Genomic DNA, 13,647 nt, shown 5'->3' on the forward strand with positions numbered 1-13,647 from the left:
CTGCGCACAGCAACGAAGACCCAACACAGCCAAAAATAAATAAATAAAACTGAAAAAAAAGTAGATTGTAAAATAATATTTAAAGTAATAGTAAATATTAAAAATAATATATATTTTTGGCCTCACCACGTGGCTTGTGGGATCTTAGTTCCCTGACCAGGGATTGAACCCAGGCATGGCATGAAAGCGCCAAGTCCTAACCATTGGACTGCCAGGGAATCCCCCTAAAGTATGTTCTTATCACTGCTTAAAATACATATTATATCTACATATAGGATATAAAATTATGAAATGGGGTTATTGGTGAGTGGTGGGATTATGGGAAATTATTTTCCTTCCTGCTTCTTATTTATGTGAAAGATGGCAAACCTGGAAAGAAAAAAAATTACACATAACCTCACCTGATTGTAAATATTTTATTTACTTATTCTATAACATTTCATGTATGGAAATAGATGTTACTTACAGGATGAAAAAAAAAGTATTTTCAAAAGCCTATACAATTCTAGAACCTGATTCACAAAGAGCCATTCGTCCAAGTTCACCCATAGCAAGTACCTGGCAGAACAAGGCTGGAAGAATGGCTTCCCCTCTCATGGGCCCCTGGACTCTGCTTCCTGGCGGCTGACAGGATCACTGGGCACATTGGGAAGATGTCTCTGTCCCTTGTTCCTTGGCCAAGATGTGGTCTGGGCATAGAAGGCGAGAGTGAGTGCAGGAGGGTATCTAAAGGTAGGAGGTGTGGGTAGACCAAACAGGACATGGGGGCCATGGCTGGCACGTGCCCAGCCTGACGAGGGCACAGGGAGGTGGACAGACACAGTCATTAGTCGTAGGGTACCTTTTCCTGCTGCGGAATGGCAGTCCCTTTGCCAGTCTTCCCCAGGGCTTCTCCCTCTTCTATTTCAAAAGTTTAATGCAAATCCTAACGACACTGATCTTGTCCCTGGGAGGCACTGGGCTGTGTCACCCAACTGACCACTAACCACAACCAGCTCGCTTCTCTCCTGGTTCCTGAAATCTGGGGGCAGATGGTGGGGATGTTGGAGACAGCCCCCTACCAAAAGCCAAGAGGAAAGGGGATGAAGAGAGGGATAGAGGAAGTTAACCTTGGTCCTCAGCCCACGGCCCCCAGGGTCTTCTTTCCTGTGAAGCCCAACGGTCCCCAGCCAGATTTCCTGTCCCTTTAGCCTTCTCCAAGAATGGAGGGCGGCCCATCAAGGTTGGCCACAGGGGCCAGGTTGCTGTTGGGGGTGGGGCAAGGCGCCCTGAGGCAGATCGGGCCATCATCACTCCAGGTCTCTCCTTCACCTTCTGTTTCCCATAATTCCTTAGGTTGTCAGTTCCTAACTTTTGTCCCTTTAAAGGAACCTTGGAGACTCAGTTGACCCAGAATTTTGGAGGGGGTGCGGTTAGTTGTCTGCGCCCCCTGGGGACAGCACTGGTCTAGGCACACAGTGGGGAGCTGAGAAACTCTGGGGGTGCTAAGTTCAAAGGTTGAAGACAGCTCTGGTCCCTCCTCTCCTGCCCGTATCACCCATATCAGAGAACTCTTTCTAAGCACCCCGGGCCCAGGTGGGGAGGAGAGAGAGTTCAGTCTCCAGGGGCGGGCCTCATCTGCCCTGCCCCTCCCCAGCTTGGAGGACATAAAAGCCCAGATTTAGCTACGAGGTGATGTCACTGCCAGCTGGAGCACGGGAACTTTGGAGGTAGGGTCCTGGACTCCGTCTGTTGGCAGAACCCACTGAGGGGGCACTGGGGGGTGACGGTGGGAGTGAGGGGCCTGGGAGGAGAGGGACATGGGGCTCTCTTCTCCCTAAATGCCCTGTGGGCTTTGGACACTCACTGGGCTTGGGGTCTTGCTGCAGAGATGAAGCTGCCCCTGGGCCTAGCAGGACTCCTGGTCATTCTAGCCATGCCCCAGCCTTCTGAGGGTGCCGCTCCAGGTAACAGTTCAGAAGGAAGGGAAAAGCTGATGTGTTGGGGGAGGTTCTGAGTCCCCGGGATGCCTTTCCTCAGTGTAAGCCACCCGGGCTCTAGGGCCTGATGGGGGCTTTGGGCCCATTCCTGACCTCGTGACCCCTGTTCTGGGCAGCTGTCCTGGGGGAAGTGGAGACCTCAGTGGTGCTGACCTGCATGGAGGAGGCCAAGCGGCTAGTGGACAAAGCCTACAAGGAGCGGCGGGAAAGGTGGGGCGCCGGGGTACGGCGTGGCTCTGGGCAAGGCTGTCCCAGGCCTTTCAGAGAAGGAACAGGCAGTGGGGAATTTGTGGCTGGGCGTGGGGCCCTCTGTCTGTCAGTCTTTTTTTTTTTTTTTTTTTTTTTGCGGTACGCGGGCCTCTCACTGTCGTGGCCTCTCCCGTTGCGGAGCACAGGCTCCGGACGCGCAGGCTCAGCGGCCATGGCTCACGGGCCCAGCCGCTCCGCGGCATGTGGGATCTTCCCGGACCGGGGCACGAACTCGTGTCCCCCGCATCGGCAGGCGGACTCTCAACAACTGAGCCACCAGGGAAGCCCTGTCAGTCTTTTTATCTCTGGGTGCGAGAACATTTTCCAAACCATGCCTCCCGTGGCCTGGCCTCTGGGCACCCAGGTCCAAACCCCGTTTAAAAAGAGAAACCTGCTTCCTAACTGTGGGTCTGTCTACACTGTCCTCTGTGTCCAGAACCCTGGGCTGGGGCTGTGCTGAGTGTCTCTGCCTCCCTTCTCTGGCCCTCCCTCCTCCCTCCCCCAAGCAGCATCAAGCGGCGGCTTCACAGTGGCTCGGCCAGCCCCATGGACCTCCTGTCCTACTTCAAGCAGCCAGTGGCAGCCACCAGGACAGCTGTGAGGGCAGCTGACTACCTGCACGTGGCCCTAGGCCTGCTGGAGAGGAAGCTGCGGCCCCTGTGGCCAGGCCGCTTCAATGTCACGGGTACCATTCCCTCTACATCCCCAGACCCTCGCTCAATCCCAGTGGCTCCCCCAACCCCTCTTTCCAGGGGGTCTCAGCAGGCATCCTAGCGTCCCCTCCATGTCCTCAGATCACACTCCCTAACCGAGGCTCCCCAGCAGAGGATAGAAAATAGGGTCTCAGCTCCCCCTCGCCCCCTACTTTCCCGGCCCCGCAGACGTGCTGACACCTGCCCAGCTGAATCTGCTGTCCAAGACTAGCGGCTGCGCCTACCAGGACCTGGGGGTGAGGTGCCCAGAGGAGGACCAGTACCGAACCATCACCGGGCAGTGCAACAACAGGTGCGGCCGCTGGGGACCTCCCCTCGGCGGGCGGGTGGTGGCTAGAGGGGGGTGGTCCCGGCCACATGGCGTCAGCGCCCTGTTCCCCCACCCCTGCAGGCGCAGCCCCACGCTAGGGGCCTCCAACCGCGCCTTTGCGCGCTGGCTGCCGGCGGAGTACGAGGATGGCTTCTCCCTGCCCTTCGGCTGGACGCCCGGGGTCAAGCGCAACGGCTTCCCGGTGCCCCTGGTGAGCCCTGGCCCGCGGAGTGGGAGAGGCCCGGCCGAGGCCAGGGCCCCTGACACCCCGTGTCCCGCAGGCTCGCGCCGTCTCGAACGACATCGTGCGCTTCCCCACGGAGAACCTGACCCCGGACCAGGAGCGCTCGCTCATGTTCATGCAGTGGGGCCAGCTGCTCGACCACGACCTCGACTTCACCCCTGAGCCAGCCGCCCGTGTCTCCTTCCTCACTGGCATCAACTGCGAGACCAGCTGCCTGCAGCAGCCTCCCTGCTTCCCGCTCAAGGTACTCCCTCCCTGCCCCACCGGCCAGCCTGCCGGGTCGCGGGAGGGGCAGCGTTCCCGGAAGGGAACACCTCCCTCCGTGCCCAGCCTTCCTTCCCTGGCTCCCAGCAAGGCTGGCCCTGAGCCCCCATCCCCCGCCACTCTGGGCTAGGGACCTTCCCACCGTCCCTCAAACCTCTGTGTGCAGGTGCCGGGGGCTCAGTCCTCCTCCCTCCCCACTCACGGGCTCCCTCTCCCCAAGCCCACATCACACAGAGGCTGGGTTTTGGGGTTGGAGCAGGGCTGAGAGTGGGCTGGTTGGTCGAGACACGTGCAGAGTAGGTAGACGAGGGGAGAAAGAAGGAAGGAGGATCCGAGAGAGAGAGGGAGAGAGACACAGGGGCCAAAGGGAGAGAGACACAGGGGCCAGAGTGAGAGAGGGGAAGGGGAAAGGGAGAGGAGGCCCCCGGAGAGTGTAGAGACCAGATCTAGAGAACAGAGGAGGGAGGAGCAGAGACAGGAAAGAGGAGAGAAAGGAGGTTTGGGGGGAGGGGTCAGAGGACTGGCCACACCCCCTTCAGGGGGCCCCACATCCCCCACGCCAGCATCCTACTCGTCACCCCTCCAGCTCGGAGGCGCTCTGCTGGTGGAAACTCAGGCTGATCCCCTGGGGGCCTTGAGACGCCTTCCTGCCGGCCGAGGGGGCCGAGGAGCTCCGTTTTAGTATCTGGGTTGCCCCCTCTGGTCCTGGGCTCTAGGCTGTTTCCGAGGTGGGAATTAAGGCCTTCAGGAGGGTGGGCGGGGGAAAGCCACTCCTGATCTCTGTCCCTGTCCTCGGCGCGCCCGCCGGGCCTCTCTCTGTGCCGCAGATCCCGCCCGATGACCCCCGCATCAAGAACCAACGCGACTGCATCCCTTTCTTCCGCTCCAGCCCGGCCTGCAAAGGGAGCAACATCACCGTCCGCAACCAGATCAACGCGCTCACCTCCTTCGTGGACGCCAGCATGGTGTACGGCAGCGAGGACCCCTTGGCCATGAGGCTGCGCAACCTGACCAACCAGCTGGGGCTGCTGGCCGTCAACACCCGCTTCCATGACAACGGCCGGGCCCTGCTGCCCTTTGACAACCTGCACGATGACCCGTGCCTGCTCACCAACCGCACCGCGTCCATCCCCTGCTTCCTGGCAGGTCAGTCTTGGGCAGGGACCTGGGCTGACGCAGGGGCGTCCCCTACCGGAGCCACAGCGGGCCCGTTTGAGAGCCCCTTGTGGGTTTGCATTTAGAGAGACTGTCCTCATCAGCTTCATGATATTAATCCAGTTGCCTTGGTAACAAGTTGGATGGAGCCAGAGAGGCGAAACAGAAACAAAACCCCAAACCAACAAAAACAATAACCCCAAACCTAAGAAGGAGACTGAGGGCTGGCCAAGGAGCGAGCCTCTGTCCGTCTGTTCAGCCCTTTCTCGGTCGCTCTCTTTCCCTCTGGACTCTGGGAGAGAGGAAAGTTGAGTCCTCCAGGAACAGGGAACTGAAGGGACAGAGAGCAACATGGCACCCTCACCCTCTAGAATCACAGTATCCAATATGGTAGCCACTAGCCACACATGGCTATTTTCATTTACGTGTAAGTTAATTTAAATGAACTTAAATTAAAAACGAGATTCCTCCACTGCGCTAGCTACATTTCAAATGCTCAACAGCCTCGTAGGCTAGTGGCTTCCACACAGGACAGCTCAAATGTAGAACATTTCCATCTTCATGTGCTATTGGACAGAGCTGCTCCAGCACATCACCACCTATCCACCTTGATTCCCTGTAATAAGAGAGGGTGGGATTTTAGATTTAAACAGCTGGCATTCCTGGGGATGTGGTTGGGGCAATGATGGTGGTAGTGCCCAGAAATTTTACGCTTTTACCTTTAAACCCAACAGTGGGTCTGAGGCCTTTCTCTCTGGCCTCCCAACCTCACCTCCTGGTGGCTCCCGATGGGTGGGCCCTGGGGAGGAGAATCAAGGTCAGCACCAGTGTGGGCTTTCCTGGGCTAGTGGGGGAAGAGCAGCACTCCTTGGCCTCCTCATGGTGTTAAGCCACATGTTCCCAGCCTGGATGGTTGTGACCTCTGTCAGGTTGTGGGAAGGAAAAGCCGCTCTCAGAGAATATCCTTCTCGACAAACTTTAGAGCTGTGGAGGACCGAACCCAGTGTCCTGCAGAAATGGGCTTGGCCCTAACCCTCTGGTACTTCCAGAGCAGGTTTAGGGGAGGACTTGAGGGATCAGAGGGTCACACTTCATTCTTTTGCACAGTCTCAGGGGTGGACTTCAAACATCCTGTGCCCTGGCTCCCTGTCCTGAGCAGGCTGCACAATTAGTATGCAGTAAGGTGCAGATGGCAGTTCTGAACAGATGGTACTGGCTTTCTAGAGTCCTGTGTTAAGAAGGATTCTGAGGTTGCATCCAATTTTAGCAGGAGAGAGGGCTGTGATCATTCACTGTGTCTCACATGGACAGGAAAATAGGGAGAGCCAACGTGCATGCTACTTTCTGGCCTTCCCTGAATCAAGAGAATAAGTCAATCAAGCTGTATTCATGGATCTCCTATTTTGTACCAGGCACTGTGTTAAACCCCATGTGTCTAGGTATACATTGGGTGGGAGGGTCAGATACAAAAAGGCACAAGCCATGGTCCTTGTCCTCAAGGTGCTACCAGTCTCAGGTGTGGGAAGGTGGCAAGTCTTGTGTCAGATCTGGTGCTTAGTGAATGAGCATCTCTGACCAGCAGTGCCACTAAAGAGAGGAAGAGCTATTATGGTGGACCAGGGCATCAAGGCAGGCTTCCTAGAGGAGGTGTAAACTGAGCATGGCGTGGAAAGATGGGTGCAGAGGAGGGCTGGGTAAGGGGCATTTGAGGCCTTGGCTTGGGAGAGGGTTTCAGTGGAGCAAGTCCTTTCTGGGAGGGAGGTCTTAGGAATGACAGTAGCTCTTGCTTCCCCAAGGGGACAGCCGCTCAAGTGAGATGCCTGAGCTCACCTCCATGCACACACTCTTTCTGCGGGAGCACAACCGGCTGGCCACAGAGCTCAAGCGCCTGAACCCCTGCTGGAATGGAGAGAAGCTCTATCAGGAAGCCCGAAAGATCGTGGGAGCCATGGTCCAGGTAGGCGGTCCTGCGCGTCAGTGATGCCAGGGGTCGGCAGACTTGGGATCCAGACATGCCTTTGCCACATCTTATCAGTGCAAATTAACCCTCATGAGCTTCAGTTTCTTCATCCATGATACTGTAAGGATTAAAGGACACATATGAAAACACCTGGCAGATACTAAGCACCTGACAAGGGTCACTTGCCTTCCAACGCCTCTTTCCCAGGCTTGCTGACCTTTCTACTGATACTTTCCTGTCCCCCAGGAATGGTACTGGGAGGTTTAAACAGGTGGTTCTAAAGTGCCTGGCGCACAGTAGCTGTTCAGTAAATGCTTCTCCTTTCCTTCATCTCATCATCACCCTTGGCTCCTTTGCACACCTTCTCTTCTTTAGAGCTCTATCACAGGTCACCTGCTCTCCTTATCCTCGCTTATCCATGGGGGGGTGTTCTCTGAACTTTTTTTGAAATGTTTAAATGCTTTATTTATTTATTTATTGGCCGCACTACATGGCTTGCGGAATCTTAGTTCCCCAACCAGGGATTGAACTCGTGCCCCCTGCAGTGGAAGCAGAGAGTCCTAACCACTGGACCTCCAGGGGATTTCCCTTCTCCCAACTTTTGATGCTCCAGCATCCCCATTGTCTCCCCAAGACATAAACACACACGCACGCACACATACACACACACACACATGCACGCACATGCACACCCCTTGTTAATACTCCTTGACCCTGGAGGAGAGAGAGTTGCTGGAGCTGAGGATGAGTTTTCAATTTGCACTAAGAAAGTGAGATTCATTTAAAACTCAGAGGAAATTCCAGAGTCTAGAATCTAGAGTGGGACTGTTCCATCTCTTTTCTTTTCACTGGGAGAAAGCATCTAGGGTGGCCCTTTTCCATTTTGCTTCCCCTCCTCCTACAGGCAATATATTGAACCCTACTGTGAGCCAGGCACTTGCTGGGCACTGAGTAGTTTCAAGAGAAATGAGATACCACCCTTGCCCTCAAGGAGCTAATAAGTTTGTAGGAGAAATGGGACCATGGGTAACAAGGGCAAGGGAGCTACTGCAAGGAGTAACAAAGCCCTTTTTTTATGTAATACTTTAGGGCAGAGAGCAGCATAATTACCCGTAATTTACATTTGAGGAACTGGGGCTCAGAGAGGTTAATAACTGGCCCAAGGGCACACAGCAGGCAAGCACTAGAGCTCTGTTTATGCCATGCGGTGCCACTCTGTGAGACTCAGCTCTAGTGCTGTGGGAGGCAAATCTCTGGCCTTATACGAGGGAGGGATCCCCTGAGTCAGGAGCAGGTGAAGAATCTGCTGGGCGGGATGAGTGGAGAGGCTGCTCTGCGTGACTTTTCTTTAGATCATCACTTACCGAGATTACTTGCCCCTGGTGCTGGGGCCGGAGGCCATGAGGAAGTACCTGCCTGAGTACCGCTCCTACAATGACTCGGTGGACCCGCGCATCGCCAACGTCTTCACCAACGCCTTCCGCTATGGCCACACCCTCATCCAGCCCTTCATGTTCCGCCTGAACGATCAGTACCAGCCTATGCAGCCCAACCCTCGTGTTCCGCTCAGCAAGGTCTTTTTTGCCAGCTGGAGGGTTGTGCTGGAAGGTGAGCGGGACCTAAGCCAGGAGTGAGTTAGCTGGCAGCCGAGGGTGGGATGGGGGTGGGCTTCGTCACAGGGAGCTAGGGTGGACCAGATCCTCTTTCCTTCCATCTTTGGGGATCTGATCTGACTTTCCAGCCTCTGACTTTCAAGCAGAGCTCACCTGACTCTGGTGAGCTCTGGTGGAGATGGCTTGTAGGAGCTGGCTCCTTCCTGTGTGTTGTACTGAATAATCCTCAGTGACCCAGGAGGCCAGGGGCTGGGAGCACCTGAGCCTTGCCAGTCTGAATGGCATTACACCCCGAGACCTCAAAGCCTCAGTGAGGACCTGCCCGCTGGGGACACCTTGGCACCAGAGCCGCACATGCCCAGCCCTCTTCTGCAATCCCCCCGGTTCTGCCTGACTCCGGTCTGAGCTCTGATACCGAGCCAGATCCTTCCCCCAACCTTGCTCCTCTCACCCCAGGTGGCATCGACCCCATCCTCCGGGGCCTCATGGCCACCCCTGCGAAGCTGAATCTGCAGAACCAAATCGCGGTGGATGAGATCCGGGAGCGGCTGTTTGAGCAGGTCATGAGGATCGGGCTGGACCTGCCCGCTCTAAACATGCAGCGCAGCCGGGACCACGGCCTCCCAGGTGAGGGCCCCGCCCCTCCCCACCTCCCACTCCAGGGCCTGCCCTCTCCAGTGCCCCCAGCTGCCCAGGGCTCCCCCGAACCCCCAGAATGTTGCTCTTAGGATGCGGTCTGAGGTCAGGCCCCTACCTCTCCCTGGGCCCATCTGCCCCATTTCCAGCACCTCCCACCTCTGTGTTGCTGTAACCCTCCAACTTAGAGCATCTTCGTAATAACCACAAGCCCCCGCCCACAGTCTCAAAATCTGTCTCCATCTCATTTCACTTTGCTTCATTTTACATGAATTCTGAGGGGAAGAGATTATTATCACCTCCATTTTACTGATGAGGAAACCGAGGCTTGGAGAAATTCAGAATCTGCCCAGGCTCTCCAGCCACGTCCATGACAGAGCTGGAATTGGAGCCCAGATCAGCCTCACGCCACGCCCGTGCCTGTGTCATAGGACAGCTGGTGTGGCCGATCCTTCTAGACACACTGCACCCATCACGGGTCTGAGATCTCCACAGGGGGCCGGGAGATGCCAGCAGGGGTTATGGCAATTTAGGATTTACCGTAGGGTGGGAGGACAAGGGGAGAAAGAGAGGCTCCTGGGGAGACCCAGCTGTCCCCAGGCCCCTGGAGAGGCCGGAGGGTTCCCTGTGGGGTTTATAGCCTGGTAGCAGCCCCTCTGTGTCCTCCCCTGCCTCAGGTACCGCAGTACGTGGCCTCGCTGTGTTGGGAAGGTGGCCTTTCTGGGAGCCACCCACGGGCGTCTCTCCCCTTCCCCCATACAGGCTACAATGCCTGGAGGCGCTTCTGCGGGCTTCCGCAGCCCAGCACGGTGGGCGAGCTGGGCACGGTCCTGAAGAACCTGGACCTGGCGAGGAAGCTGATGGCCCAGTACGGCACGCCCAACAACATCGACATCTGGTTGGGTGGTGTGGCCGAGCCCCTGAACAGCAAAGGCCGCGTGGGCCTGCTGCTCGCCTGCCTCATCGGGACCCAGTTCAGGAAGCTCCGCGATGGCGATCGGTGAGGACGGAGGCCGAGAGGCTCAGGCCCGCTGCGTGGCGGTGGGCCTGTCCCTGACCCTCGGGGGCCCCAGCATTCTCCTGCTAGAAGGAGTGCGTTCTGGGGAGCCTCAGGGTCATCCCTAATGCGCCCTGAATCTGTTGGGGGCACAGCAAGGAGGCACCTGGACCCCTGGTTGTAAAGGAGGGAAGAGAGAAAATGCCACTCGTAGTCACTTCTTCTCCGGGTCCCGGGCTGCCGCCACGGCACCACCGATCTCTGTTGAAAGGTCCCATCCTCGCTTTCCCACGGCTGCTCCTGGGGTCCTGACACCTATCACACCCAGTTCTACCCTAGCCTGAATCGCGCCTTTGGGATCATTTTTAAAAGGTGTCCCACTCCAGGTGGACAAATTATAAACCACCCCCAAGGGCCTTTCTCCCCACGTGGATGTAGCCCTGGCTACACTGTGAATGAGTGGGGGCCTGGCTCCCGGTCTGTCATCAGCGGTGCCCGGAGGCTGCTGGGGCGTGGGCGGGGGAGGCAGCTGGGCAGCTGTGAGTGGGGCTCTATTTGTTTGAACCCCCCTGGGCTGCCTGAGGGCCTGGAGCTCCCCCGTGCTGTGGGGCCGGTGTCTGCCGTGGTCCTCTGTCATCCGGGAGCATCTCCAGCCAGTGGATGCCCTCCCGGCCCAGGAGGGCCTCAGGCACGATGGCCAGCGGTGTTCCCGTGCAGGTTTTGGTGGCAGAACAAGGGCGTGTTCAGCCCGCAGCAACAGCAGGCCCTGGCCAAGATCTCCCTGCCCCGCATCATCTGTGACAACACAGGCATCACCGTCGTGTCCAAGAACAACATCTTCGAGTCCAACACGTTCCCTCGGGACTTTGTCAACTGCAGTGCACTCCCTGCGTTGGACTTGGGCTCCTGGAGGGACAGGGACTAGAGGCTGGGTAAGGGAGTGCAGTGGTGAGGTGAAGGTTGGGCATACCTGGGCTGGCCAATTGGAACCACAGAGATCTCCCTTCCCTAGGTGGGCCCATCCCTGTTCTGGGTGCCAGCCAGAAAAACCAATGACTAGACATTCATTCATGTGTGTGTGTGTGTGTGTGTGTGTGTGTGTGTGTGTACGTGCGCAATGAATATAAATTGCATTTTGTGTGTGTGTGTGTGAACATGGGTGGTATTTTGTGTGCGTTGGGTTCAAATCCTGCCTCTGCAGCTCACCAGCTATGTGACCTTGAACAAGTTCCTCAACCTTTGCTAAGCCTGAATTTTCTTCTCTGTAAATAACAGCTATCACGGCTCCTTAGAAGGTCCATTTGCATTCTCTAGTACTCGGTTTATTGAGCACTTACTACCTGCCAGGCACTGTGCTAGGCATGGGAAACATACAGAAAAAGTCAGACACCATTTCTGCCCTCACGGAGCTTATACCTTGAGAGGGTCCGGGTAGCAGAGGTGAACCAGCGACCCCAGAGGAGTGGCTAGTAGCAGTGGGGCTGTGGGTGGTGGTTGAGTTATGGGCCCGTGCGAGCCAGGCTCAGTCCCTGGCTGCCCTTTGTCTTCCTTACTCTCTTCTCTTGCTTTTTCACAGGAGCCTGCCTGGAGAGGGACTGGGGCCCACTGGCCCTTTTGTACCATTTGTTTGTACCTGATGATTATGAGAATAAAACATCACTGATGGGGATCTTTGCTGTGTCTGCAGTGGGGCTGGACCCTCAGCATGAGGCTTGCTCTGTGCTCTGAACTTGAACCAGGGGGGTCAGTGTTTCAGGGCCCTTTCTGAACTGGGGGTCAGGCCATCCAGGAGTCCTCCTTTGGCCAATTCGTACGTGGAAGGCCGTCAGCTCTTAGAAGCCTAGGGGCCAGGCCAAACCAAGCAGACCCTCTTCGCTCACCTTCCCCGGGGAACAGGAATTGTGGTCCCCAAGCCCTTCTGTTCGTGCATTGCTCTGGGAAGTATTGCTAGTGCTCACTCTGTGTCAGGCCGGGAAATAGAGGGGACACACACTTTTACTGCAGGAGAGGAAGAGCAGAGGGGTGATGGGAAGGTAGTTCCCTCCCCAGATAACAAGGCGTCTCTGGATCCTGCATCCCTGCAGCTGGCACAGTGGTTCGGAGGCCCTGGGACAGTAGACTCCTTCTCACTCCTGCCTTCACGGGGCCAGGTTCCCAGACTGGGACAGCAGGCTGGGCTGAGGGAGGGGAAGGCGCATGCTTCCCTAATAAACTTGCCTGGAGCTTAATCCCTCTGATTGGTAGATTCCCTCCCTGTTCCCTCCCTTCTTCCCACATTTGGGGAGGGGCACCCACAGCTGGAGCCTGAAAGCATGCAGGATGCTGGGGGCCCATGCCCATAGGAGCCCCCAGCACGTCCCCCTAGCAGGATAAATACTACTCAGCTCCGTTTCACTGATGATGAGAGGGGCGTTCAGTGAGGTTAAGGGCCTCATCTGAGGCCTCAGAGAAGAGGGTGCCAGAGTCAGGGCTGCAGCCCAGGCCTTGTGGCTCCTGGGCTTTTCCCACAGGATGGCTAAGCGCCTCTCACCCCTGCCCCACCAGTCAGGGGATCTGGAGGCCCCGGCTGGGCTGACCTTACCCGGGAAGGTCATTTTAAAACAACTCATGAATATGTATTGGGCGGCAGCGCTAGCCATGTTCTGGAGCTGCCCGTCAAAGCCCTCGCAGCCTCCAAGGACTGGCCTAGAAGAAGAGGGTATTTCCCTGAGGGCCCCTGGAAGGGAAATTAACTTTAGCCCTGGGGGAATCCAGGCTTGGATTTCCTCCCTCTTTGACCCCGTGGCACTGAGGGCTCTCTTGCCACCCCACAGCCATGGCTTCTTTTCCCAGGAGCCCCTTGCCTCCTCTTTTTCTTTGAGAGCACTTTGAAATCCCACCAGACAGTGCCCTGTCACCCCATAGACTCGTGCACACGACCTGTTGGTGGTGAGACATGTCTGAACTGTAAACATCCAGTTACTCATTTGGCAGTGATTCCAAGGCCTGCCTTGGGAGGGGAACAAGGTCATTGCCAGCACCCGTAGTCAATCACCAGATGTTTACTGGGCACTTACTGTGTGCTGAGCAACATGCTGGGGGCCACGGAACACACTTGGAAGTGGGCTGAAGTCCCCGGCTCAAGGAGTTTACAGTCTTGGGGAGTTTATAATCGCGGGGGAGTTTACAATCACGGGGAGGAGAGATACGGGTGTAAAGGCCCTGACTTCTTCAGGGGAGAGGATGGCTGACATCTGGCAAGCTAGACTGGAAGGTATCTCAGAGAGAATCTCGGAGTCTTGACAGAAAGGTGGGTTTCTGCAGGCAGAGAGGATGGATTCAAGAGGAAGAGCTGGAGAGGCCGAGGGGGCTGGCTTCGGGCTTGAGCGAGGTGTGCACCCAGGGAGCGTAGAGAGACCCGGCTGGGAGGAAGGGCTGGGACTAGGTATGGAGCTCTAAGGGACCGGGTCACTGAGCTTGCCTGAGGTGGCATCGTGGACCAAGGGGAGCTTTACTGCACAGTTTGTGAGGCCGTGGAGTCCAGGCCC

The 13,647-nt window shown here is 56.7% G+C and overlaps 1 protein-coding gene across 1 annotated transcript; it reads left to right on the top strand.

Annotated features, from left to right (window-relative positions):
* Window positions 1-1,852: 1,852 nt before the first annotated feature.
* On the top strand, window positions 1,853-11,045 carry MPO (myeloperoxidase; the record flags this gene model as incomplete). The annotated part of the gene is made up of 12 exons (XM_082860042.1): window positions 1,853-1,946; window positions 2,096-2,189; window positions 2,738-2,913; window positions 3,110-3,233; window positions 3,333-3,462; window positions 3,533-3,739; window positions 4,587-4,905; window positions 6,711-6,871; window positions 8,227-8,482; window positions 8,944-9,114; window positions 9,886-10,123; window positions 10,838-11,045. The coding sequence occupies exons 1-12, from the start codon at window positions 1,871-1,873 to the stop codon at window positions 11,043-11,045; spliced, it is 2,160 nt and encodes a 719-aa protein (XP_082716168.1). The 5' UTR covers window positions 1,853-1,870.
* Window positions 11,046-13,647: the final 2,602 nt, after the last annotated feature.

The sequence above is a fragment of the Leucopleurus acutus genome (assembly GCF_964270905.1).
Source record: "Leucopleurus acutus genome assembly, chromosome: 19".
Lineage (NCBI taxonomy): Eukaryota > Metazoa > Chordata > Mammalia > Artiodactyla > Delphinidae > Leucopleurus > Leucopleurus acutus.